General features: G+C 43.1%; 1 protein-coding gene across 7 annotated transcripts; it reads right to left on the reverse strand.

Annotated features, from left to right (window-relative positions):
* Nucleotides 1-40: 40 nt before the first annotated feature.
* Nucleotides 41-27,212, reverse strand: FER (tyrosine-protein kinase Fer). Of its 7 annotated transcripts, none has more exons than XM_070280949.1 (14): nt 26,902-27,212; nt 25,406-25,660; nt 23,893-24,080; nt 5,887-5,983; nt 5,487-5,823; nt 5,149-5,427; nt 4,913-5,090; nt 3,096-4,700; nt 1,469-1,843; nt 1,199-1,412; nt 1,045-1,131; nt 858-986; nt 616-798; nt 41-554 (listed from the first exon to the last, which is right to left on the reverse strand). In XM_070280949.1, the coding sequence occupies exons 2-14, from the start codon at nt 25,605-25,607 to the stop codon at nt 403-405; spliced, it is 4,026 nt and encodes a 1,341-aa protein (XP_070137050.1). In that variant the 5' UTR covers nt 25,608-25,660; nt 26,902-27,212; the 3' UTR covers nt 41-402. The 7 variants fall into 7 exon arrangements, with proteins under 7 accessions (XP_070137050.1, XP_070137052.1, XP_070137051.1 ...); XM_070280951.1 differs by having other exon boundaries at nt 4,500-4,700; nt 25,406-26,148; XM_070280950.1 differs by having other exon boundaries at nt 41-557; nt 4,500-4,700; nt 25,406-26,148.
* Nucleotides 27,213-27,554: the final 342 nt, after the last annotated feature.

Genomic DNA, 27,554 nt, shown 5'->3' on the forward strand with positions numbered 1-27,554 from the left:
TATAAACAACTAAAAATATAAATTCATGAGCTTAGGCTACGATGCAGTTCTTCAAGCAGACACACACTATAATTTCCCATCATTTTTAAAGATCTTCTCGCGGTTTTTGGCACATTAAGGATTCATTACATACTTTCTTCAGTCAAGCATACACACACAGTACATATCATATTGTATCGAAATTTACATTTACATGGCTAGAAAATATATATGTATGTATATGTTTCTATATAAATATCGTTTATGTGGTAAAATGTATATAAGTAAATGGTATCTCATAAATACAGGCATCTCGTTGTGAAGTCCTCGGACGTAACGTACTTTAAAAGCGCTGACTAAACCTACGTTGAGTATGCTAAGTGTTGCCGATATACATTTATGTAGCTGCTAATGCACAGGATCTCAGTGGCTGTTGTCCAGGCGCAGGATCAGGGCATCGACCACATTGTAGATTTCATCGAAATGCGGCCGGGACTCGGCATCGGCGGCCCAGCATTTAAGCATCAGCCTGTACATTTCCGGCGGCGTATTTTCTGGCGTTGGCATGCGATATCCTTCTGAAACAAATTCCCAATTAAAATCATGGATAGTCCAATGGTAATCAGACATCCTTACCGGTATCAATGCGCTCCCTCGCTCTTGAATTACTCATGCCGGAGTAGGGAGTGTCGCCCTTGGAGAAGATCTCCCACATCAATATGCCGTAGGACCAAACATCGCACAGGGAGGTGTACTTTCCGAAGTTCAAAGCCTCTGGGGCGGTCCATTTTACGGGGATTTGTTTCATGCCATCGGAAACTGTTTTAAAAGAATATTTTTAATATTGTTTATCCACCTTTAGTATCTGGGTATCTTACCTATATATTCCTCTTCTTCGCGTGACATTCCAAAATCAGAAATCTTAACACTGTGCTCCAGATCGACCAGACAATTCCGCGCCGCCAAATCTCGGTGAATGCAGTTCTTCGACTCTAGATATCGCATGCCTATAAAGACACTCTATCTTGTAGTTATGGTTTAATCCAAAGATTTAATCCCACTTACCAGCAGCAGCATCTCGGCACATTCCCATCTGTTGGCGGGTGGAGAGGCCATTGGAGTTCTTACGCAAATAGGTAAGCAAGGAACCACCTGAAAAGATGAATATTTAAGGAAGTTATTAAATATTTCAATTGATTTAATATTTAGAAGAACCTACCCAGCACCAATTCCATGACAATCATTATCGGCTGCTTTTGCACACAAATGCCAATAAGCTTAACGATATTAGGATGATCGTATTGCTTAAGGATGCGACCCTCTTGAAGGAATTTCCGTTTCTGTTCATCAGGCAGGGTCATCCTGCAGGTTTTTACAGCCACGTCCAGCTTTGTGGACTTAAGCTTGGCTTTGTAAACATCTCCAAAGTTGCCCTAAAAATAAAGATGGATTTTAAAATGAGATTCATGGCATTAAGAAAAGAGCTTACCCTTCCAATCCTTTCCAGCAACACCACATCATCGTTGCTTAATTCCCAGCGTTCTCGACAAACTGGTCGCCGGAGTATGGCTCCGGACTTGACGGTGACGGGCAACTCGGAGTGATACTGATGCATGATCAGCTCCTGGATGCTGGCAAAGGGTGGACCTTCGAATCGGAAATTGCCCTCTCCGGTGGTCTGGACAATGAAGTGCTTGTGGCCGTTCCAGCAGACACTCAGTACGATTTGGCTCTCCTCGTTGCGGATGGTTTCACGGACCAGGAAGTCGCCATCGTTGTTCAAGAGCCGGACCACTTCCTCGCGAGGCAGAACGCCGTGGAACCATTCCTCCTCGTAGAGCGGTCGATTCGTGGAGAGCGATATCTGCAAGAGTCGGAACAATTAGCAAATCTTTTCTCCTCTCTTAGCCGAAAGATTAGTGGAGGCATGCAAAAAAGACAAGCTGGTGAAATGTGGGAAAATAAAACAGAAACGAAATCGGTTAACACGCCATTCCCGCATTTCCAAAAAGGGGAACGGAAATGCGTGGGTGCAATCGCCTCTGACGGAATTGCAACATCCTCACAAACAAGATACACAGGCAAATTATAAATTAAATACTGTAAATAAAGGCATATAGAATGATAATATATATATTGCTGTTACTACACCGATGTGAAAAATATGGATCATTGCTCAACGTTCAAGGTTGTCGCTTCGGGTGACTCACAAACAGTTTGGATTTGGGCCGCTTCTTTCGGGCCGGCGGCACGGGGCGACCGGCAAAGACAATTGTCTCGAAGATGCCCCCGCCCTCGGCTCCGGCGTAGTTGCTGCTGTGTCCGGAAGCGGTGCTGCTCATGATTGAATGACCATCCACCCAGGAAATCTACTTAAACTTGCGCAAATGCCTCCTCCGAACTCAGAAATAAACACAAAAATGACTTCCAACTTATCCCTGGCCAAAAAGACGCCAAACATTTCAATGGACTGGGTTAATGGCGACTGATGTTCGGTTTCCAAACCACTCGAAAGATCAGTGAGAACGAAAAGATATAAACGTTTTATGCTCTTGCCTGAACTTGTATCTCACGGATGTGTTCTCCTTCTCTCTGGTACGCACAAGTAATTTTAGCAATTGGAAGGGTGAAAGTCTTTTTCGAAAAGTCTGTATTCGAATACCCTTGTTGGAACTATAGTCTATTTTGGTACTTAACTTTAAGTTTTTTGATTACAAATGTTACCCTATGTTACTTGAGAAATTACTATTTCTAGATATTGAAAATCATTTTAAAGTCTAGTCGTTTGAATACCCAAGATACCCCACCATCGATTTCATTATAAGGTCACCCTGTGTTTTATTTTTGAATCTCTTGATAAAAAGCTCTTTCCACCGCATGCTTTCAATATTGAATGTGGACGTGAGCGTTGAACATGCACAATCAATCAAACATGCAGATTGAAGAGGCATGCTTGAGATGCATTTTCTGTGGGGTGGCGCCACATGGCGCCCAGTTTCACTTAGATATGGTAGCTCGATGCAGTGGGGTGCTGTTTTTATATAGCATCTCGGGTACGGATACGGATACGGATACGAATGCGGATACTGCTACGGATGCGGATACGAGGAACTCACACTGGCCGCCAGGCTGGGCACACAGTAGCAGTGATCCTTCATGCTGAGGACATCGTCGCTGCCAGAATCATCGTTATCCGGATCGTGGTCCTCATGCTCCTCCACCTCCCCGGAACTGGACTCGAAAGGTCGCTCCTTGTGGCCGGTTATTTGGACGGAGTGCTTTACCTTCGGCTCCGGTGGTGGACAATTGCAAAATTGGTCATCGTTGGAGCCTGATCCTTCGGGGTTCTCCATCTCGAACTCCCGGGCAAAATCGAAGACACTCTTGCTGGGATGGATGCGGCGCCTTTTGGTGCACTGTTTGCAGGGCTTCGACCTCTTCAGCTGGAAGTTTAGCAGCTTGGAGCGGAATGTGTTGCGAATGGCTTTCGATTTCTTCTGGATCTTCGGCACTTTGAATTTCAGTCTTGAGGTTTCCTTGGACGGCGTCGAAGTCGTTGTCGTGGTTGTGATAGTTGTGGTAATGGTGCTCGTGATGATCGTGGACTGAGAGGCGTTGTGATTGCTACTGTTGTTGGTATTGTTATTATTGTTATTGCTCGAGCTTTGGCTACTGGAGCTGCTGGTGTTGGCCTGGCAGTCGCTGCTGCTGGAATGCTGGCTGGGCGGATGCTTCTCCACATCCTGTTCCTCATTCAGGGTGGTGGCTTTGCTCATCCGCACCAGAGGGCTCTTGGAGAACTCCTTGAGATTGCTAAGAATATTGCTGATTGATTTCTGGGTGAAGGATAGAGAACGCTTCTTGGAGTGACCAATTTCCTTGGAACTGAGCTGGGAGGAGCGGCACTCCGAACTGGAGCTGGAACTGCGTTTGGTGTGGGTGTCGGCATCCTTGGCCAGGTTGTGCTTTTGCACTTGACCCTCTTCGGCACTCTCTATGGCATTTACATCATCATCGCCAGGATGAAGGTTTCGCTTCAGGCGATCGTCCAACATGCGATTCAGCTCGTCGATCCTGTCTAGATGGGCGTCAATAGAGTTCTGTGGAACCGGCTGATTGTGGTTAATTTCTATTTGAACTCGTTCCCCTTTGGCCGGCGGCTCCTCCACTTCCTCGTCATCGCTTTCGGGAGTGGACTGCATCTTCCTACTTAGCTCCAGATCCGCGTATATGTGATTGTTGTTAGTGTTAGTAAGAACTGCGGCGGTTAGCTTGGTGAGCGGGGCGGGCGAGGCAACAACAACAACATTTTTAGCGGGTTCAGCCTCCGGCAGAGGCTCTTCGTCCTCGCCCAAACACAACATGGAACACTGGGTGCGACGAAGGCGTGGCAGGGCGGGAGGCGTGGCACTCAGCGGTATCTCCTCGCCCAAGTAATGGACACTGGCCGCCAGACGCAGGGGATGGTTAGTAATGGTCTCGTAACGTGCAGGACTTTGCGCATCCCCATTCCTAATTACCGACAAGGATCCGAGGCTCTGGGAGCGTGGTTGCATTTTGTTGAATCGTCCTTGACGGGATCGGGTCATCGGTGTGGCCGGCTGGGGCGTGGACTTCCTCTTAAAGTGACGGCCCCTACCGCGCAGGAGGGTCAAGACCCCACCGCGCCGCATCAGCTCGTTCATGATGCCCAGCCCTGGAGAGCTGGTGGAGTTGGAGCGCTGCTCCATTGGCAAGTGTTGAGTTAAGTTTTGGGATGTTTTAATGGTAATGGAAATGGTGTGTTTGGAATGTGGTATATGGTATGGTCAGAGGGCAGCATCCAGAGAGAAAGAAATGGTTTCGTTACAGTTAATTAGTTTTTACCAATAACCAGTAAGCGACAGACTAAAAATGCCCAAAACCTAAAGGAATCTGTTGAAAGGAAACCAACCTGCTGGTCGTTGTTGTAGCCGTTTTCGATAAAGTTCTGCTCAAGGGTCAGGTGATCATCGCATCCGGAGGGCAACTCCTCGCAACCCACCTCGTTCAGGGCGCACTTGATCATGTCCACCAGTTTCTGTTTCTGCTTCTCCTGGCAGCGCAGGGCATTCAGGTCCTTTGATTGCCGGCTAGGAGTAAAATATAGTTTAATACGAAGGTCTATAACTAATCTTAGAGGCTTCTAACCACAGACTATCCTTGTTGGACTGAATGCCATTGGAGTGATTGCTGCCGTTGGAAATGATACTTCCATTTGCCACTGGCGAGCCTCCATTCACATGCTCGATCATCTTCAGCTGCTTCTCCTGGCAGTCCTTTACCGCTCCCTCCAGTTCCAAGAGTCTGTTTCGCAGCCAGTCCACCGTAAGATTGTCGACGGTTAAGGTGCTAGACTGAAGTTTTCCGGGAATATCCTCGATGAGCGTCTCATCAAATTGGAAAATCAGTGGCGTTGTGGGGGAGGTCCTGCGGAAAAGGGTTTTTAATAATACTAGATCATTTAGGAAATATTTAAGACCACCTACTTGTGTTTCTCGGTAAACTCGCCATACTCCTCCGTCGGATTGATGTTGCCTATCACAGTGTCGATGCGTTTTTGTATCTCCTTGTACTTGTCGGCTGTGAGATCTCCGTACTGGGCCGCCTCCTGCAAGATGTTGCGCCACAGCAGGATGAAGCTCTCTTGGACGGACTGCTGATGCTCGAGGAGACCTGGCAGCAGAACTGTGCGGAAATCCTTCTCCACTTCGATGGCTTCCGTGATGGACAGCACGTACTCGTTGTGTGTGAGATGCAGTTTGCGGCAGGCCTTCTGATACTTGTCCCGGACATCGTCCAGTTTGCGGCCACTGCGTCCAGGAGCTGCACGTGAAATTAGGGTTTATGTAGCAGGCACAATCCGGATCTGATTCAAAAGTAAATTACCTTTAATATAGTGCTCCTCGAAGCGCGTGCGCAGAGCCTTGTAGCCTTCCAAATGTTTCTGATATTCGGTCTTCTTGCGAACCACCTCGTCGGTGAGCTGTAATAAGTCGAGAAAAAAGAAGAGCTGGTTTAGGGTTTGGGTCTTCAATGCGGTCGATGCGTGCTGAGGTGGTCTGTGGTCGGTGTGGCCATTAGGGCACTTTCCCAAAAAGCAAACCCGAGCTCATTACATCATGATTATCGGTAGCGTCATCACGACGTGCTCGTCTTTTGGCCGCTTAGTGTGCTGCTCCACATGCGAGCAATCGCATAATGAAACCCACTCTTACCCCCGATACTTGCGACGCCGACACCTATCCGCTCCATTGAGTATCTCTCACACTTTTTTTGCTAAACATTTTCTCACGTTTGAATATTATGCAAGGTACACGTCCAGCCACAAAAACAGCAACCACTAAAGGCCAAAAGAAAAGCAGCTCTCGCAAATGACTGATAAGTGACTGGGCAAAAGGATTGCATTATGCAGCTGAGCCAACATCCCAGCCAGTATCCGTTAGCAGTGTCAACAAAATCAACTCTGGGGGCTCTGGGGACTCACTTTGGGCCTCAAGTCGGACTGGAGTCGGGCCACCTGAAGTCGGGGCTGAAACTAAAGCCGCAGACTAATGGCAACAAAGTGCAGTTAGTCAAGCAGCTGCAAAGTTGCTGAGTTAAGGTTGCATAGACAGAGTGCAGCTGATGCACAGTGGGTGTTGTCAATAAATAATTGTTTAGTGAAATGATATAGTGACTAAAATCATTATCCACAATTCTTACTTTGTGGCTCATATAATCTTAAGGGTTCTGAGTAATACTGGGATATACTTGTTGAATTAATCACCCAGAATTTCTTAAGCCCAAACCCATCCTAGCCCATAGTCATAGTCTGCAACTTGAGCCGCTTTTTGTTGATGTTGCTGTTGTGCAGTTGACGGTGCATATTAATTGCAGACAGTTTTGCACTTTTCCACTAAATGCGGAAGACAGCCGAAGAGATGAATTAACTAATTGAATGATCACGCAAACCTTAAATGACAATCGCGGGAAGAATTTGCTAAAATGAAACTGACTAGAAAATGGCAAGGCTAGCAAAAAGCCATTTGATTGCATGCGTATGGCTGTCTATATAAAAATTGTTGACCCAGTTTGGTTATTTGGCATTGAAAGTGTATAGTATTGTCGAGAGTGTTTCGAGAGTTATCGTTAGAATTTGCTGCAATCGAAAGACAACTTGTTGCCATTGTTTTTGTTTCCCCGCCATCGGCTACGTAATAACCAATTCTGTAAGGTTCTGGCCATGGCTTAGACTTGATGTGTGTGTGTTTTTTCGGCAAGTGGTTAAGCAACTTTCAATGCCTTTGCAGCTGCTAATTTGCCTAAAAAGTTGTTTAGAAAGAGAGAGCGCGAGGGGCAAGCGGCAGCCGCAAGTAAAAGAAATAAACATGGCTCGAAAGTGGGTCATGCGCGCCGTTTTTCTTACTTCTCAGCTGCTAAACAGTCAATAGCATTTTGGCTACCCTGCCGCGTTTAACCCGAGGCCCCTCCTCCGACCTCGCCTCACACATTGTTTACAAATGATTGCCAATTTTTTGTGTTCAGCCAAGAACACCACGCCACGCCAAGCCACATCCATAAAAATCCATCGAGTCCACCGGGTATCCAAGGAAAGTTGATAATCTGCCACCTGCACTGAGCCAGCGAAACTTTCTCGGTTTTCTCACGCCATTTCCCCCAGCTCGCAGTACCCAGTTGGACACGGACTTGGACTTGGACCACCGCGATTTTATTAGATTCTCTAGCCGATGTGGATGTGGGGAACAACGCACAGTTTAAAAATTTCAAATCCATATGTAAATGTGGCGATGACCTAATGGAAACTGTGACAACTTGTGCCAGCTGGTTCCACGTTTTGCATTAATCAGTCTCGTTCTTTTTGTTCGACTTGGACGATTTGATTTTCTGCTTCTGTTTCTGATTTTTTCTCTGCTTTTGCCAAATGAATTTCTGTTTTTATTGGACACGAAATCAAGCGGAAAATTTCTGGCTTCTAATTTTGATAAATTAAGCTGCAAGCTGTCACTCAATAAAAATTCAAAGAAAAACATGAACAACTAAATGAAAATTAAGGTTTTTGTGAAAAACCAGAATATGTTTTTTGCGGATATGTTTTAAGATTATACCTCAATATATTTAATATTCATATACATCTACGACAAGTATAGGGTAGGGTATAGCGTAAAACCCCATACCTCTCATATGAAGACACATACAACTAATAACAATAAAACGCCACAACTCAATCAAGCGAAATTCAATTCATGTCTACACTTCCAAAGAAATTGCCTTTAATCAAAATAAATTTGTCAAATGTATTGCGGAATCGTGATGCAATAAAAAGACACCGAATCGAGTAACCCGACAGATGGAAAAATGGAAAACAAGTCAAAAACTAAACCCTAGACGGAGCTCATTTTTTTGGCGGCGCGTGAGAGTTTTTCTTGGCTAGAAAAATTTGAATATGAAACGGCCAGGCAGCAGCTGTGACAACAGTCATGGAAATAAAACGATAGGAAATGCCACACGCGCTTGGGATTTTCCTTTGTTGTGGTTTTGGTGGGGAAATCAATGCAGCTGATTGTTGGGGAGTTTTCAATAACTAAACGCCATCGTATTGAATGGGGCACCACAAGATGTTGCATAAGCGTTGACAGCGTTGACAATAAGCCTCGTAATAATGATGTTTTATGAAACATTGGGGATAGTTTAAACACTGGCGTTTAGTCTGCAATTGCAAATTATGCAAATTTATGACCGTTGGTCAATACACGAGTTGCCATGGACCAGCCAGGGTTCCTCGAATAATTTGCTAGAAAGCCCGCCCGGCCTGGCCGGACTTGTCGTGGTCGCGATGGTGGTCGTGGTTCGTGCCTGGGCCTGGTCAATGAACCGCCGGCCAGCCCAACAATGAACACGCTAATATCAACAGCCAACCCGTTTTGATGGCTTTAACTGTAATCGGTCTATAGCCGTTTTGGCTTCTGTTGAATCCATCGTTCAAACAATTAAAAATCAGTCACAAACATAATTGCCACGCAATATCTTCACTTTCATTGCTACAGTTTCTGGCTATTTCGTGAATAATATTTGCCAAGTTTATTTACATTTTTTATTGCTGACTGCTATTGTCTGTCTTTTTTTTTGCAAAAAATTTGCATGCGTGCCAAGTGAAAGAAGCATGACGAAAAAGTCTGAATTTAAATTGTATCTGCAAATGTTATTTCGGCGATATTTGACGATGCCAGCACTTTCTATTTCAGTCGAGTGTCTTCGCAACGAAAGCACGACAAAAACAATATACAGACAAAAGAATAGAATGGCAAAATTGACGATCGCAGTGAAAGTGCCTTCGCAATGACCAAAAATAAAAAATGCCCCGAGCAAGTTTCGGCCAAGTTCGTTGCTTAAGTCTTTCGTTTTTAGGGGGCTGCCAGCCAGCACAACTGCCACTGCCACTGCCGCCGCTCAGCCGTTCCGGGAGGTCTCAATCGCTGCAGCCGAAGGAGTAGAGGAGGAGAGGCTGCAGAACGACTTTTCAATATTCAAAGCCACCTACGTGTCGCTTGCAACTTGTTTTGCATACCCACAGATACACAAAATCCCTCGGCAGAGCCAGTAGATTTTGCAGATCGTTACAGAGAACGAACATAAATTATAAGAGCCCGAGCAGATCATTAAAATGTTTTAATAACCATAGGCTTAGGCTTCTACACGTTATTACTTTTTGGATAATTAGGAAAGTACGTTAATGAAGTCGTTAAATAATTCATTAAAAGTGTAATAATTTTTCTAAACTTAGCCGCCAATTTCCTGCTATTTCCCTATCTGTTGCTGCAGTTGGCCAAAACCTATGCCTGAACTTGATTCCAGGCCCAGCTGCGCTTTTGATGTCAAGGAGCAGACTCTGTTCGCACGGCTCTCGGCCAAGTTATTACGTCTCATATTGAGCTAGACCAGTCCCAGCCGGGAAGTGGTGAATGGCTTGGGCTTCGTTCGGCTTGGGCCGGCCGACTGGCTGGCTGGCTGTCTTTTGTTAATTTATTTTTACTGCTCCCCCAAACATGATGAAGTACTTGCAACGCTGCAGCACCATCGAGCCAGAAATTAAGTTGCAGTTTACTGGCGCAGTCGTAACCGCAGTCGCTGCTCTGCCCCAAGCCAAGTGGCAGGTACAAAAGCCTCGAGTTTTCTTGTCTTCGATCCATAAAGTACTTCGTTCTGCCGCACAGGCGCAGCTATCGAGACAAAGTTGGGGTCCCGGGACTGAAGCCCAGATTCGGGCCCAATACGTTTTAGCCCTCGGGTTGGGTTCTTTATTGTTTTCTCTGTACCTCGGCACACCTGCCCCTAACCCCTTCCCGCCTCCTTGCCATGGACACTGTGGCGTCTCTGTAGTGGTGTGCATGTTGCAGACTTGTTTCATAACTGGTCCACGATTCTCGGAATTGAAGGAACAAAGGCTGGGGCTGATTTTGATTTTGACCGACAAACGTTGTCTGCGCTTGTTTGCCGTTGACTCTTCCCCTGCTCCTTGGTTCAGTTTCTTTTGTCTACACTGTGACAAAAATTTTTACAAAAATTAGGAAGATTTAAAATCTTTTTACAGAAAAATCCATAGATTTTTGGGTTTATACAGTATTATAAAAAGCATTTCTTAGAGTGCTCGACACAGCTCAAATCTCGGCCTGCATCTGAGGGCAGAGTGTACTTGAAAACGACTGAAAAGATACGAATGTGCCGCACATGCGCGTAGATTATAATGAGATAAAGGCACAGAAAGCAGGCAAAATACAAAAAAAAAAAAGGTTAGCAGACAGTTCGTTGGCTGATGGCGTGTTAGAAAACCTTTTTAACGCGCTCCGTTCGAACCGGCAACTTAATTTTTATTGCGCCTGGCTAAGCCGCAACTCCAATTAGAATTCGTGCAATATGAGATGGAGAGCGGCCCAAACAGAAGGCCTCCGATGGTCCGATGGGGAGGCTTAAGCCGTGAATTTATGGGTTCTAAGGGTTACCCGAAATATAACACGATATGTTAACACTTGAACGATCGAGTGGTTCGGGTGAACTTGTGAATTGCTTTCGTTTCAACCAGAAATCAAAGCAAACGGATTAGTATTCAATAAACGTAACTTCTGAGCCAGAATCATTAGCCAAATTGGTCAAGACCATAGTGGGGAATGACCATAAACCTTAAATGTTTTCTGTTTGTACAAGTATGCGTAGAAAAGTTCAAACAAAACAAGCGCCACCTCTATAGAGCTCTATGGGGATTTTGTTATTATTGTTTATTTTTGGTGTTTTTTCTGATATTTTTGCCAGGAATCTTAACTTGATTTGGCGGCAGCAGCAACTTAATTTCACGAAATAGTCCGAGAAAAAAAGTTAAGAAAAAAATACCAAGAGAACGGAGAAAAACAAAAGTTCACACACAAGATAAAAATCGTTTCAACTACGTGAGCTTGACGTCGCCACTGCTGGCTGATGTTTCTAGTATTTATTGTCATACATAGTCTGTCACTTCTTTTAATTGTTTATGGCCTTGTTAGAGCAGTTCTCTTCCTTTTTTTGTTGGTTTTGGTTTTTGGTTTTGGTCTGGTTTGGTTCATTATTGTTTTTGGCATTTATCGTACCAGCCGGAGCGAGGGCGATCAACTTTGCTCGCCGGTTCTCGGTCTTGTGATTACTTTGACCGTAAATTAAAATGAATTCTTTTGAATATACTAAGTGGAAAGCAGACCTTTTTGAGTCAAGTGCGCATTAACCGGTTAACAAAAGTGTATATAGTATACCTTAATGTATCTATCGATTTAACGTCATCAAGCTTTCTTACGTACTGCTCCACTTCTCGACGTAATTACCTGATAATCAGAGCCTCATTACATAAATTGCCAATTAGGTGTAGCTCCCCGCAACCGATACTCTGATTTGTCTTTACTTTTGCCAATTTGTTTCATTTAGATGGCAATTATGAGATTGTTATACGAAATGGGATTGAGTATTGCTGGAGTGTCTGTGGGCGTGTTCTCATTTAGCGGGCAATTTTTCTCTTATTAGTGTTAATGCAATGCCAAAATGCACATCAAATCATAATCATTAGGCCGTTGCTGGCTTGTCGGCTTCTTGGCTTGTTGGCTTGTCGGATTGTCGGCTTTCCAGCACAAATTAGACAAAGTCGACTTTCACGCTCGAAAGTTTTCGCTTAAGAATTTCTCTTTCGCAATAATTGACTCCAAATCTCCTCAATTAAGTATTTGCGAATGCGAAACTTGAAACGCGACAAGAGATGCACGTCGTCGAGAACCAGAAATAAACACACTGCCAGACTTCTTTTTCAGGTAGTGTGTGTTTTCAGGTTTTCTGCTCCACTTTCTGCTGGATACGGATGACACGGATGCGGATGTGGTGCATGGTAAATCCGCAAACGAAACAAGTTCATCTGACAATCAACATCACTTGGAAGTCGCCAAATGTGGCGCATGGAAAAACCAACCCAACCCCTGTCGCAAAAACGCAAAAACTCGCACTGTCGTACTTCCAGTTTCAGATCAGAAATACCCCAAAAAACGAAATACCCATTTCTCAGATGACCTTAATAAAAATTAGCAGTAAATACAAAAGTTATTGTTACTTCATATTTCGGCACGTTTCCCGGCTTCACTGTTTGTTGGCTGTTGTTGACCGTTGTTGGCCATTGACACAGCCCGTTGTTGGTCTCTGGGCCATAAATAATCACAGCCATAAGTGAGACTTCCCAGCGGTCTCGTTGTGTGTGGTCCGTCTAGTTTCTAGTGGCACTCTGTCACTATTTTGTGTCTTTCGAAGCCCGAGTTCAAATACTCGCCTTGACCAATTTCAGGGAGGGTGGGCCAAAAGTGCCCAGAGGTCTTTGGATATTGTGGCCCGAGTTCAATGTCATATTGGTGTTACGGTTTCCCTTTCTCTACCAGCCGGGTTTCTATGGAATTTGGCCCGGTACCCTATTAGGTTAATTTTAATTACCAAAGTAATCGCAAAACAAATAATCGAAAAAGGTGTGGTGGTAGAGTGGCAAAACTATTATCAATTACGAGAATGGGTTGGGCTAAAAATATGTAATTAAACAGTTACCTTTAACACCAAATAACTATTGTTTGGGGGGGCTATATGTCATATTTTAAATGCTACTTTCGCTTGTGAGTTATTTTTAAAAGCTAATTTGAAGCTATTCTTAAATCGTTTCTAAACAGCTTCTCCAGCCGTATTTCGCCTTTCGTTTAAAGTTATTTCTGCACGCTTTCCGTTCCACTTATTTTAAACGCTTTGAGGTTGACTCATGCTTCATTGTGGCTCACGTAACTTTCGCACTTTCGATACATGAATTAGCACATTCATCAATTTACACAATTTACATTTTTTAAGTGCCAGCAGTTAAAATTTGTCCATATGGTCCATTGGCAAAGTTCAGTAGCAACCCTCGCTGGGTTCAGCATAAATCAAATCAAAATTATATGCCCTCTGTGCCTGTTTTTGCTGGGCTGTCATTTTCACTCTTCGTTGCACTTTGCGTTACCTTCGCTCTGTGGGGTTTCCAGCCCCTGTTCGATTTTAGCCAACCATGTCAACACTTGGCTGGGGCTGTTCAAGTACATTTTAATGAGCACCAACAATACAATTCGGTTGTCCTTTTGTTCACCCTTGCCCCTTTGGCCAAGCCCGTTTTCAAGGTGATTTCTTTCTGAAAGGAAATCGATTGACTCGAGAATATGTATATGTAGGGTCTCGGGTCTCAGGTCTCAGCACACGCCACAAGTCGACATGACCTATGCCCACACTTTGGGGGCTTCCAGCGGTAGCGGATGGTGAAAGTGCCTTGGTGGCTTTCGGATGGCTAACCGATTCAATTGGCAAATTCGGATATACCCGAACTGACTCATGGGCTGGCGTCTGTGCTTGCACTGCGCCATTTTTATTTTTAGTAGGCAGCTATAAAATATTCTCTTTTTTTCTGGTACACTTGTGAAAAATCAAACACAATTGTGCCGGTATTAATTTTCTACTTGCAGCTGTCGCATTTCCCATTGCACTTTAGCAAAAATATCATTTTTGGCGGCACACGCGGCGGCTACGTAATTTTCTATTTCTGACGCCAAACAATGCACTGTTTGCAACATATATTATTTGTTTCTTTGGGAAATAGTTCTAAAAAATAAATTAGCCGCAATCGTAAACATAAATATTCACTTTTGCGAGAATCGAGAACAAGCAAATTTTCCGAATGACGGAAAGTAAAAAGGAACAAAGAAAATATATGTTTTCTATATAAGCTAGAGGTATTTAAAATAATAAAGACACTGAATGTGGCAATATTTTTGTTTGCTAATATCTGTATGATTTACTAGAAAATACAGGGTTCTCTGTTTCTACCGAAACTTCAATGGATTTAAGGGATGCTTTGGGAGAAATTTAATTTCCTCTGAAATGTTGCAGCCACATTTCCGTTTATTTATTTTTCCTCCAACACCGCTTGTTTGGGAAAAATGTTTCAATTAGCTAAATTATCGATTGTATACTGTAGCTAGTAGCTAGCCTGTGGATAGGTGTATTTTTTTCAAGCTAGCAAAGTTTTTATTTTCAATTTGGCGCCATTCCAAATTAGCGAAACTGAATTAACGCAGACACAGTCAACCAGCCACCCCGCCCCTGCTATTGCCAGCCTTTATCTCTCGCTGATTTTCAATTTTCCACTATACTCTCGGTATTCCTATTTCGGCTGCTGCGCTTCACTGGGGCGGAGATGGGGTAAGGGATGGGCATATAAAAATTGCCAGAGCCAACGCTGCGTATGAGCAATGAGCTAGGGAAGCGTTAAAAGCCATTGCCGCTGGGCAACGTCAACAACATCTTCAGTTTCGTTCCGTCAGTTCCTCTGCTGTTCCTTGTTCTTGGGTTGTTCGGGCCGGGATCGTAAAAAGCCGAAAAATATTACCAAGTCAGTGAAAATTAGTGGGGAAATGGGTGAAGGGGGATTGTTTGGCCAAAAAGGAACGTGAATATTTTTTGCAAGTAAAGAATCTGAATGCGTTTTCGCTGGAAAACGGAATGCCGGCGACGTTTGTGGGGGCGTGTCTCGTGGAGTTTTGTTGATTGCCGTCAGGCCGTTCCGCAAAATTGCTTTCCCCCCGTCCTAGCCCATCCCAGCCCCAACACAAAAACAACAACCAGAACAACAGTTTGACAGAAAATTACGAACAATAATGCGTTTTGTTAATGGCGGCGGCGTTGCCATTATCAGAGCCCGGAGTAGTCCTAGACTCTACGGCCCAGACAACCCCATTCCTGGCCCTAGCAGCCGTCTGGCCTGGGCCCGGCATAACTTTAACCATTAGAGCTAGTGTCTGTGCGGCGTAAAATGCCCATGATTACGGCTGCGCCAATTTAATTGTTAGCCGTGCTCCATAGGTGACGGTTTTTTTTTTTATAGTATTTTTGGGGGTGCCACTATCCAAAGATTAAATTTGATTAAAGCTGCCGCCAATGGATGGCATGTCGGCATGATTTATGGTCCCATTAGTTTAATCAAAAACGGTTCAGCGACTTGAATCTCTGGCGAATGATTTTCAATGTATCCCACTCATGTCCATAAATGAAAATTTTGCCATTTTGTTGCACTGGGCAAATGTTGGCATAAGTCTGGCCCTGTGTCTGCATCGTGGTCTTCCTCCCTCGTCGCGTCTGGGTCTGGGTCTGGGCAAACGAAAACCGTAGGGTTAAGGGCCATATCCGGACGTAACCATGGACATGGGACCACATGACACGAAGCGAAATTTGTTGGCACTTGGCTGAGCTTCGGGGCTGAAAACAAATTGCCCGCAGACTGCAGCCGTGGGCGGTTGTAAAAACTGGCCAGGCCAGATTACAGTAGTTGGGTGAAACCAAAAAAAAAAAACCAAAAAAAAACTATAAAAGCTTTACAAATTGAAATTTAAGCTGCAAAAAATGGTAATTATCGGATACAGATGGCAATGAAAAATCTTTAAAATGGCTAATTAGGAAGGATACTAAAAAAGACAGAGTACTTTGTTAGCTAATCAAATATAGTTTTTCTTTTTAATAATATTTTCGATTTGAAAAGTATTCATGAAGTAGTTACTGGTTAGTTTATAACTTGTGATTTATGTCTTTTTTAAGTATTCTATTAAAATTTATAGCCCATCGAATTTTTATTATCTGAGTATTTCATAGCTTTGGGAAACTATTAACCTTTAACGAACACATTGAATGTACTGTATAAAAATAAAGACAGAAATAAAAAATGACTTTCCAATTAGGTTAAGTTTCTGATGATTAAAATATTTTAAAATAACATAGAAATTTTCACCTTTTCTTCAAGTTTTCTCTCGTTTCCTTTTCAATACCGACCCATAGTAGCTTGTTGACATTTTTTGGCGTTATTAGAATTTCAGCCAGGACTCGACGTAAGGACTTTCATGCATTGTTGTCATCCAGGCCGCATCTCATCGGACTTGTCCTGTCTGCCTGCCATTCACGTGGCCTGTCACCCCTGATACTTGACATTGCACACTCTGCTTCCCCTTCGGACGGTTGTCATCCAGTTTTCCCCTCTGTCCGTCCGACTGACACCCGATCCCAACCACCCCAACCTAAGCACAGCATTCCCCCTTTATTTTTGCCATTTTTGCGGTTGGCCAACGGGCTTAACTCAATTTGCCACCACATTGGACTTCCCGAAATTAAAATGCAAACGAACCGAAAGACACGTGCAGGAATAAAGTTGGGGGCAAAGAGAATCGAAAGCTGCGGAAATGAATTTTACAAATTGTTTGTTTTGTAGCTGATTTATAGAAAATCGATATAAAAATCGTTATAGGTATTCCGGTTAAATTTGGGTAATTATTGGCAGAGATATGGCCATCCCTGTGGTCATAATATGGCAGATTGCACTTTTCGACATTTTGAAGGGGCCCTCCAGAAAATTTCACAAAAAATTGAAAAAATAATTTGTTTCTAGATTTTGATGCAGATTGATGGAGAATCGATCTACAATTCGATTAAGGTATTCCGCTCAAGAATCGGATACGTATTGGCAGAGATATAGCCATACCTGTGGTCATCATATGGCAGATTGCACTTTTCGACATTTTGAAGGGGACCCTCCAGAAAATTTCACAAAAAATCGAAAAAATAATTTGTTTCTAGATTTTGATGCAGATTGATGGAGAATCGATCTACAATTCGATTAAGGTATTCCGCTCAAGAATCGGATACGTATTGGCAGAGATATAGCCATACCTGTGGTCATCATATGGCAGATTGCACTTTTCGACATTTTGAAGGGGACCCTCCAGAAAATTTCACAAAAAATCGAAAAAATAATTTGTTTCTAGATTTTGATGCAGATTGATGGAGAATCGATCTACAATTCGATTAAGGTATTCCGTTCAACAATCGGATGGTTATTGCCAGAGATATGGCCATCCCTGTGGTCATAATATGGCAGATTGCACTTTTCGACATTTTGAAGGGGACCCTCCAGAAAATTTCACAAAAAATCCAAAAAATAATTTGTTTCTAGATTTTGATGCAGATTGATGGAGAATCGATCTACAATTCGATTAAGGTATTCCGCTCAAGAATCGGATAGTTATTGGTAGAGATATGGCCATCCCTGTGGTCATAATATGGCAGATTGCACTTTTCGACATTTTGAAGGGGACCCTCCAGAAAATTTCACAAAAAATTGAAAAAATAATTTGTTTCTAGATTTTGATGCAGATTCATGGAGAATCGATCTACAATTCGATAAAGGTATTCCGTTGAAGAATCGGATAATTATTGCCAGAGATATGGTCATTCCTGTGGTCATCATATGGCAGATTGCACTTTTCGACATTTTGAAGGGGACCCTCCAGAAAATTTCACCAAAAATCGAAAAAATAATTTGTTTCTAGATTTTGATGCAGATTGATGAAGAATCGATCTACAATTCGATTAAGGTATTATTGGCGGATAATTATTGGCAGAGATATAGCCATCCCTGTGGGTCATAGTGTCCTCCCCATGCATTTTTAACATTTTGAAAGAGATGCATTTTGATGCAGATTGATGGAGAATCGAAGGAACTGATTTGGAAGAATAAGCTTGCTTGAGCCTGAAGAATTGTAATATTACCCCTTCTTAGATCAGTAAAAGCCTCTTTAAAAGCCTCTGCAAGGGCGTGTGCATAAGAAAACGGTGCCATTTGTATTGTATGTGTATCCATTTCTTTAGAAAATTAGCGGCAAAGAAATAGCTTTAATTTGTCGTCATTTAGCACACAGCGAGAACGCACAAGATATCTGTGTTTATAAATAAACAAGTATTCTTTTTTGGCCTATAAGTAAACAATTTGTTGGCTGCTGCTGTTCCGATTTCGATCATGAAGGCGTGGGCGAGAAAACCAGACCCAGGGGCGACCCTCCCAGCCGCTTGTAGATTATAATTTGCACAGCATTGGAAAAGTAATGAAGGAAAAATAACAAGAAAAAACTGAACTGAAATGATACCGCACCTTCACCCATAAACCAAAAACTACAAAAGCAGCGAGTCCAGTCGGCTGGCAGAATCAACAAACATAATTGATGATATTTTCGACCAAAAATAAATGAAATAAAAACGAATTAAAAGCAATATGAAAGGCAAGGGAATGAATTAAGGCAAAACCCAATAACGAGGTAAATAAATCACAAAATGAAAAACGAGAGAGGCTAAAAGTATGTTAATTCACATATATAATTGTGAGATTAAAATGAACTAATGGGGACTGGACAGTGTCCAGTGGACACCATAAAAAAACATTTCCTATTTTTATAAGAAAATTTATAGGTGTCCAAGGTTATAACCTCAAAGGCAAAAGTACAATATTGTAGTATTTCCGCTGAAGCATTCATCTTTATTTCCGATGCTGCGGAAAACTTAACCCTGACAGTGAAGATAATGTGCAGACAGATTTGTGGCAGACTGCAGAGTGGCCCATTGCATTACGCCGGAGAAACCACTGCCACGTGGAAAATGTCATGGCTTGACGGAAGTAATCATCATCAACGTTGGTGCGAAAAGTTTGGGCTTGGCAAACACGCTTTTCTGTACACTGTACAGATATAAAATAATAGGATTATACAAAGTAAAGTCTTTCAATAAAATCTCTTTCATGAAATCACACTTTTTTCCAGTGGATTGCATTTGAGTTGCCCAGACCATGTCGTTGCGATTGGATGGCTGGTTAATAGTTCCGCAAACAAGCGTCTCTGGGACTACGGACCTGACCAAAAACGAAAGTTGCAGATGAGTCAGAGAACTGCAGTTGAAACGGAACTGCCCCACAGCTACAAACTGCAAGAAGTGGCGCCTCAGCCGGAGCACCATTATGTGGCAATTATGCCAGCAACCCTCCAATTTTGGGGGCAGCACGGATTGGGAAACCAACCCCGGGCGTGTGACGCCAGACGCACGCCATGACGTCGTCGTCCGGCAACCGCAAGTTTCGTTTTTAACAACATCATGGGGGTATGCCCCTCGCCACGGTGAAGTAATCGTTATCCAATGCCACCCCCTTGTGGCGACTCGAAAACAAACTTTGCCACATGTTTGTTGTCAACAAATATCGGCTCTAATTTTTACGCTGCGTGCAGTTTGGGCTGCTCCAACTCCGGAGTTGAGAGTTTGGGGTTCGCAGCTGCACAGCGAAAAGTTGGAAATCACTGGGCTTACATGTCAGGCGACTTATGGCAGTGACTAGCAGATAAACAGATACCAAAGTATCTACAAGTTGTCCCCGTTCGTGGCTAAAGCAATAGCATGTGTGTGTGCCTTGTCATGTCTGTCGTCCCGACTCCGGACTGCCGACTGACTGCAATTTGTGCAGCTTTTGTCGCAATGTCAAGAAACTGTTGTCGCTCCAGTCTTCAGGGTCCCCCTCGCGTCTAACCCTCTAGCAACCCTCCCGAAAACCCCCACGCAGACGGCAAACAGTTAAGTTGTTTTGGCATTTTATGTGCATAGCATTTAGGGATCAAGACATCGAGAATTTATGGCCAGAAATGGTAATATACGAAACGCATTTGTGACCCTGTACTTGGCTCAGTTTTGGGACTCAATTTATCTTGTGGTGCGAAACTGTTTCCCAGAGCTGCCACACGATAGCATTGTTTCAGTTTCCTCCGAGATTACCCCAAAAGTCATTTCCCAACTTTAGTTTTGCATTAACTTAAGTCAGTCAAAGACATCCGGATAGGTACACATGGAGAAACAGTATCAAATGGTTTCATATTATAGAAAAAATATCCTAAATGCAGTACTACAACTTTTCGAGCATGTATCTCTTGGATATCTCATATATCATCCTATCTCCGGCTTACGGATGTGTGTGCGTGCGGCAATTATGCATGGGGGAAAACTTTGTAGACACTTGAGAACTGCCGGGCTCAGGTCAATGCAGCTCAATTAAATGGCTTGTCCAAAAGGCTTTTGTGTGTAAAGCCAATTGCCTCAACTGAAAGGACGCCAACGGATTTGGGGGAGAATGCCTGGTGGTGTGGGGATTTAGGACGGAAAAAATATAAAACTTTGGCGCCGTCGCTGAAGCAATAGGAATACAAAAACCTCCCCCATTTTACATTAGACTCGATTTGTGCGAGCTTAATGGAGAATTTCAATCAAGCGCTTGCCTTTGCATGCCATTCGTTAAGTATCTTCAAGTGCGGCCGGCTCGCTGGGTAGCCATGTGCAGCTGAAAGATACATTTGATGTGGCTACCGTATACCGTATTCGCCTGCAGTAGAGTTGCTCTTTGTTGTTGCTTCTCGCTTGTTTGTTTGCCTGTTTGGACTACCCCCTTTTGACCCCCTGACTGGCTCCCCCCATTAGCCATATCTTATCGGCTTATCTGGCATACCAGAGACGACGATCAGACAGACGACCGATTGTAGTTGCCATTGCCAGTCATGCCATAAAGATACTTGAATTGAACTTATTGTAATTAATACGAGTACAAGTAAGAGTACGAGTACTAGTACGTATCGGTGCCGTATTTTCAATGCCACCAGATTGAAATGTATCTCAGGCTGCAGAACGAGTCTGGGGGCCTTTTAGCATGCCTTCTGCGGTTTATCAATACAAAAGATACTGCCGGCCAGCAGGGCGAGAAATATGTGAAGCCCCAGAAAAGCTGGCATATGTGGAAAAGCGGTGGAAAACCCACCCGGAAGTTGAATCGCAGTGCTAGCCCTAATGCGTTTTTGGCTCGCCCACTCCCGCATCTGTGGGGGCGTGTGTGCAGCACATTTGACAGGCCAAAAGATACAAAGATACATTAAAGGCAATTCCATATCCATTAGCTGCGGTGCGGGCCAGCACAGGGTGGTGCTATTCCGGGCTGGGATACTTCCCACAAGCGGTTACAACGCCCTTAAGTGTTTTCAATTAATAACCAAACTCGCAGTTATTTCTAAATATTTTGGTGACAGCTTTGACTAAGTGATTGCTTTTTATGCACTGCTCACATAAGGGCCAATTTAGGGAGACATGTTTATTAGTTTTGCCGACAAGTTACATTGGCAAATAGGAACTTTTCCAGGAAACAGTAAGCCCGATAAGAAATTTTATTACATCAGTAATAAAGATAGTTAGTTTTCCCGGAGAGACCCCTAAAATTTAACCATGTTAGGAACTACTATAAATATTCATATTTATCTAACAATTAGCTAATTAAAGTACATTTTATGGTCAGTAAATGGGTAAAAAGCTATTATCATCTGTGAAGAATAGTCTGAAAGGCTTTCTAATTCCAAGCATAGCGTGTTAATCAATTTTCTTCAATCTTAAACGAGCTGCTTGTTTGCCTGCTCCCAATAATCTAACGCCAATCCATCAACACCACATTGCAATTCAATCCATCAACACCATATAGAATCAATTCCTACCTCCATGACGTCCATTTGCAGTGGCCCACACCGCACTCCTATGATAGATACAAAGTTACGTAGATACGTCGGTTAGTATCCGACTCGGCGACCCATTTCTAGACACTTATTAAATCAACAACACAGCAACAATTCTCCGATGAGTGCTTGCCCCGCACTCTATCGACAATAACTCAAGTTTTTGTTGTTATTGTGGTTGCTGTTATGGCTGCTGCTCTATTCAATTCATTGCGCAAATATTACAAACTCAAAGTCCAATAAAGAAACACAGAAAAACCAAGGAGAGATACACCGGGAACTATTCTTTGTTAAAGACTTCGAGGCTTATAAAAGCCACCTAAGAAAATACACTAAAGTATCTGGAAGATATCTTTCTCTGTAGAGATCTTTGGAGGGGATTTAAGAACTCAAGATGAATGCTCAACTGATTCAAGACACAGCCAAAGGCAAGCTCAACACATCTTCTGGGGAGTCTTACCCAGAATTGTGTATCGCTTTTTGCTGCTGCCTCTGGTACTGCTGCTGTCTGCTTAGTAATTTTTATTGCTATTTCACTAAATTGTTGTCAATTGACTCGAGCCGGAGCTTGGCGCAAGTTTGGAGCATGTGCTGTTGCCAGTTTTTACCCTTTTTTTTATTGGGTTGTGTGCTGCAAACTTTGCTGCTTATTTGATTACACTTTATTGGCGTTCAACTCGACTGAAGGAGCGCCATTTTTCCCCATTTTTTTTGCAAATAAATCGCCTTAAGTTTGGCGAACATTTCATCAAACCCATTAAACTTTTGAACTGCAATAAGCAATTCCAGATATTAGACATTGTTTAACGATGGAAAGAAGAAATCATCGACAAATTGTTGAAATTTTGATTGGCATTCTCTTCTGGCCATTCAATTTTCTACGGCACCGTTGAAATTGCGGCGCAAAAACCAAAACGGCCACACAAATAGATACCTATCTCGGTAGATAAATAAATAAATAAATAATACTAGAGTAAGGCTATAGATCGATGCACTGGCAAACGAGACTTTTGTTTAGATTTCGGTGGACAAAGGCCGCAGGAAGATACAAAACAGTAGCGGCGACCAAACCGAATTCTATGTCAAAATCGCAAAACAAAACATTTTTTTGGGGTCATCGAGAACGGCCATTTTGGCACTAGAATCCGGCAACATGTCGCACGTTGGCCGAAACTAAACATAAACCTACTTCGTACTTGACTAAAAGTTTTGCCTCAAAGGTCTCTGGGGCTGTCAAATGCTAATTTGCTGTCAGCACCCGTGAATATTAACAATTTGTTGACCCTTTGTTATGCTCGTGTTGCTGGTGTTTTTTTGTCTTAGGACCAATATTCTGCCCGGTGGGTTAATAAACTTGTTGCCTCACGACACGGCTCATAAATAAACACTTCTATTGATTTAGTACATCGGGACTGGCTAGCGGCCACCACAAAGACAATCGGTGTTCTCGTTCATTTTTGGCGGAGTGTTTACAAGACTCTTAAGCTGCTTAGCTGTGGCCCAAAGTTGTTTCTTCTTTTCCGCCGAAGAGCGTAATATTTATTTTGATTATAAAAATATTAAGTATCTATAAGAATGTCGAACAATAGGCAGCCGAACAACAAAAGGCCACTGTGGGCGTAGATCCAGGCTCGTGGAGCCCCAAGCTTCAAGGGATTATTACTGCTGTCGCATATATTGACTCTTCAACAGTAATCATAAATAAATTTAAACACTTGAAAAAATAAAATAATCAAACTACAAACATTAACGTAAAGGCCGGGAATTTGAAGGCCATAGATAGACAAGTCTTTGATACTTCTATCATCAGTTAAGATATTATTTCTTATAAAAACCTTTCGTAAAAATGTGTCTATCTTAACTCTCAGTGTTTCAGCTTTTGGGTGCGTCTTATTCACGTTTTTTTAATGAATATTTTGGGTGCGACACTCACATGATTCAGACGGGCCGCAATTTTCGCATGCTCTTCCTGATAGGCTTTCCGGGCTTTCCGCTTGTCCTGCGACAGATGTGAGAGTTTTTCGCAAACAACTTCCAGTTGTTCGGCATTGTATTTGAATTGTTTGGCCTGCTGGTCCACTTCATCCATGTAAGATCGCCAGGATTTGGTGATAAGGCTACCTGCAATGAGAAAACAAAGTCTGTTTATCCAAGTACTGCGGATATACGTGCGTAATAAACCGATAAACAATATCTTTATTAGTGCCCGGGCTACTAAGCTTAGTAAAGCACAAAACCACAAACTCTGATTCATTAAAAATCTAAAATTAATTCAAATCTTTGTTAATTGTGGATAGAAGTCGTAAGAAACTTCTGTGAATCATTCATCTCGTGCGAGTCTCTCTTCAATATGATTCGAATACAACCATTCCATACCCTAACGCATATTTTTCTGTTTGCTGAGCGGTCTGTTTTCGTATGGAAACATAATACCAGAGACTGTTTTTGGTAGGAAATTATATATATTTGCGCTTCGCTAAGCCGAACTCCAGTTCATTGCAGTCAAATCGGGCGCCTCAAGTTCATGGTCAAGGTGAGAGAGGCAAGTCGCAGTCCGTGGAACTATCAAATGGCCCGAACTAAATCATTTAGCTTCGCCATGTTATTGTTTTGGATGTAGTGGTAGTACGCTCGCATCCAGCGGATACGTTTGTTTGGCAATGTAAACAGCAACGAAAACATTTCCCAAGCCAAAAACTGACACTGACTGGAAATTATAGCAATTTCATGTGTACATCGCATGGATGTTCTATCTGGTAATAGCAAAAAAAAAAAAAAAAAAAAAATACCAAGAGGGTAGAGACCAGCCAGGCAGCTGCACTTCGTCGACACTTTGATGAGCTCAGCTGGCAAGTTGTGCAGTCGTCGCAGTTAGTATCTAAGTATCTTTGAGAAACTGCCAGAACGCTAGAACAACGTTTTGCCACAACTGGGCGGCAATTACCACGACAGACACACACACACGAGTCGGAGTCCTGTCCGGTGGATAGAATGATGATGCCACACAGAGCCCGGTAGTTGAAAACAATTTGCTTGTCTGGCGATTATCTCGAATCGTTTCAAATAAAACCCTGCGCGTATTATTCACTTGGAAATGCGATCGAGTCACGCGATTGCCTTTGGCGATTCGGTCCAGTCTGCAGTTGGCTGCCAAAATTCACACCATACGCCGTCCCAATCAAGAACAGGAAGGGATGAAGGCGTATATCAGAATGGTGGCTTATCTAAATGGTTTTATTCACAAAAGATCATTAACCTTAAATACCTATTCTGAATACTTGGAAAATACTTGGAAAATATTTGTGAAACAGGTGTCGTACCTGCTGGAGAATTCGGCCGGAGCACTCCCCTAAATCTTAATTGACCAATTTGGCTTAAACACTTATCTTATCAGTACTGTGATTCGAAAATATCATAAATACTTGAATGGGAATCATGGGCCTTACCTTGCATTTGCACTTCGTCTGCCCGATCGATTTTGAGGCCCTGCTGGGCCACGGCTGTCAGTTGTGTGGCGTACTCCTTGTCGCACTTGGCCTTCAGCTGGATGGACCGTTTCATGGTCTCCATCAGGCGGAGCTCGGCGTCCTGGCGCACGATCAACGCCTCGTGGGCGGCACGGCTCTGGAGGGCCGATGAGAAGCCCATTCTGTTGGGTTCTTTCTTGTTTCGAAACAACACCCTTTGTGTGTTCTTGCTCTCTGCGAGATATACGAAATGATTCAGAACTGGTGTTATCGTTGTGGCATTTAAAGGGAAATCCAGCAATGGATCTTGGGGCAGCGAGTCGAGGGGGAAGTGCATGGGGTCACTTGAGTAAATTGCACAATAAACACATGAAAAAATACGCCCAGGGGGAAACCGAACTCGAACTCGAAACCGAAGCGGGCGGACATATGGCAAACACTTGTTGCATGCAAATATTTGTGGCGTTGCTCTTTGTCGCCTCACTGAAATCAATTATTTATGTCACACACTTGTTTTTTTACTCTTTTTTTATTTTACTTTTTTGATAAATAAACTTTCACATGCGTTGACATTTCTTGTTGGTGGCTGTTTCGGGTTTTTTTATGCTTGGCCAGCATATGTATGTCGCGACATTTGCTAATTACACGGCTTTTGATAAACGACTTCATTTGAGTCACTGGCATATGCTTTTTATCCGCCACTGGCCGCTAATTAACACTGCCTATATGGAGGATATATGTATGGTTAAATGTATATCTACTTTTTGGTATTTTGAATGCAACAGTTGTCTTCACTTGAACTTTTCACAAAAAAATGTATTTTCCAAAGCAAAGCGAGCCAAACTGCGGCGCAGTTGCTGCTCCTGCCAGTGGTGCTGGTGGTGGTGCTAGTGCTTCAGCTTCATCGTCAGTGGTTGTTGTTTTGGTTTCAAAGAAAAAAACTTGTTTTTCCCGCTTGCTGGGCGAGCAAACAAAAATAAACATTGCCCCAAGACGAAGGGAACGGGCACGGGAATGGGAATGGTATCGGACTAGGGGCCTGGGGATGTAGGCAGGGGACAGAGGCAAAGTCAATAAGGAAACACAGCAGAAGGTGTGTGCGGCAAGTACGTGTATCTTACAGATACATGGATGCATCAGAACAACAACTTGATGCATTGTTTTTGTATGTGCGTGTCTCTTTCTCTCTTTATCTTGGCCAGCACTTGGTTAGCCAGAACAGGCACAGGCACATCTCCTCCGCTTGGCCAAGTCGAGTAAAGTATAAACGGGTTAGACAGCAGCAACAACCACAACTGGGATCTGGGGGAGCATCCCCAGATCGGCAATCAGAACCAGAACAGCACTAACACCACCGTTATATAAATTAAAAATGTAAATAACAATTTTTAGTGGCGGGTAACCGCTATAAGGTGCATGCTCAAATATATCATTTTTTTTTGAGGGGAGCACTCAAGGGGGGGAACTTCATTTACCGGAGAATGCTCTGCCGACGGTTGTCACTTGCAATTTGCGTAATCAGAGCACAATTCTCTGCACAATCATAATTATATATAGATCGTTATCGTATCAAAGGCTTTATCAGAGCCCGAGAAACGCGACGGTGACTGCGACGAGGGTGAATTCTTAAAAATTCTTAAAAAAGGCCTTTTACGGCCGCCACAGCGCGGAAAACAGTGAACACGGCTCTGTATCAGATCGAATCGAAATCGAAGCGTATTTAAACCAGGCCCGAACGAAGTGTACCTGTCCGCACCGAGAAATCCGCGACCGACCAACTCGAGTACTTTTCTTCGACTACTTTCGAGCCTAAGGTTCGATTCGAACCAAAATCGCGCGCGACTTTCTGTTCGAAATTGCTCAGCACTGGCGCTCGTCGAACCAAAATTCCGCACTCGAACCAAGTTTGAGTTCGTCGGCCAGTTGCAGAGAAAGTTTCGAACAGATTTCTGATTTCGTAGTATAAAAGTAGTAGTAGTAGTAGAAAAGTAGTATAAAAGTTGTAGTATTCAACAATATTTAGTAGTATTTCTAGGCATATCAAATTTATGATAAATTTTGCAACTTTTTAAGTTACATATGTCACGATTTTTTACCAAAAATGAATAAAATTTCATTCATCGACGAA

Source organism: Drosophila bipectinata, chromosome 3R (genome assembly GCF_030179905.1).
Source record: "Drosophila bipectinata strain 14024-0381.07 chromosome 3R, DbipHiC1v2, whole genome shotgun sequence".
Taxonomy (NCBI): Eukaryota; Metazoa; Arthropoda; class Insecta; order Diptera; family Drosophilidae; genus Drosophila; species Drosophila bipectinata.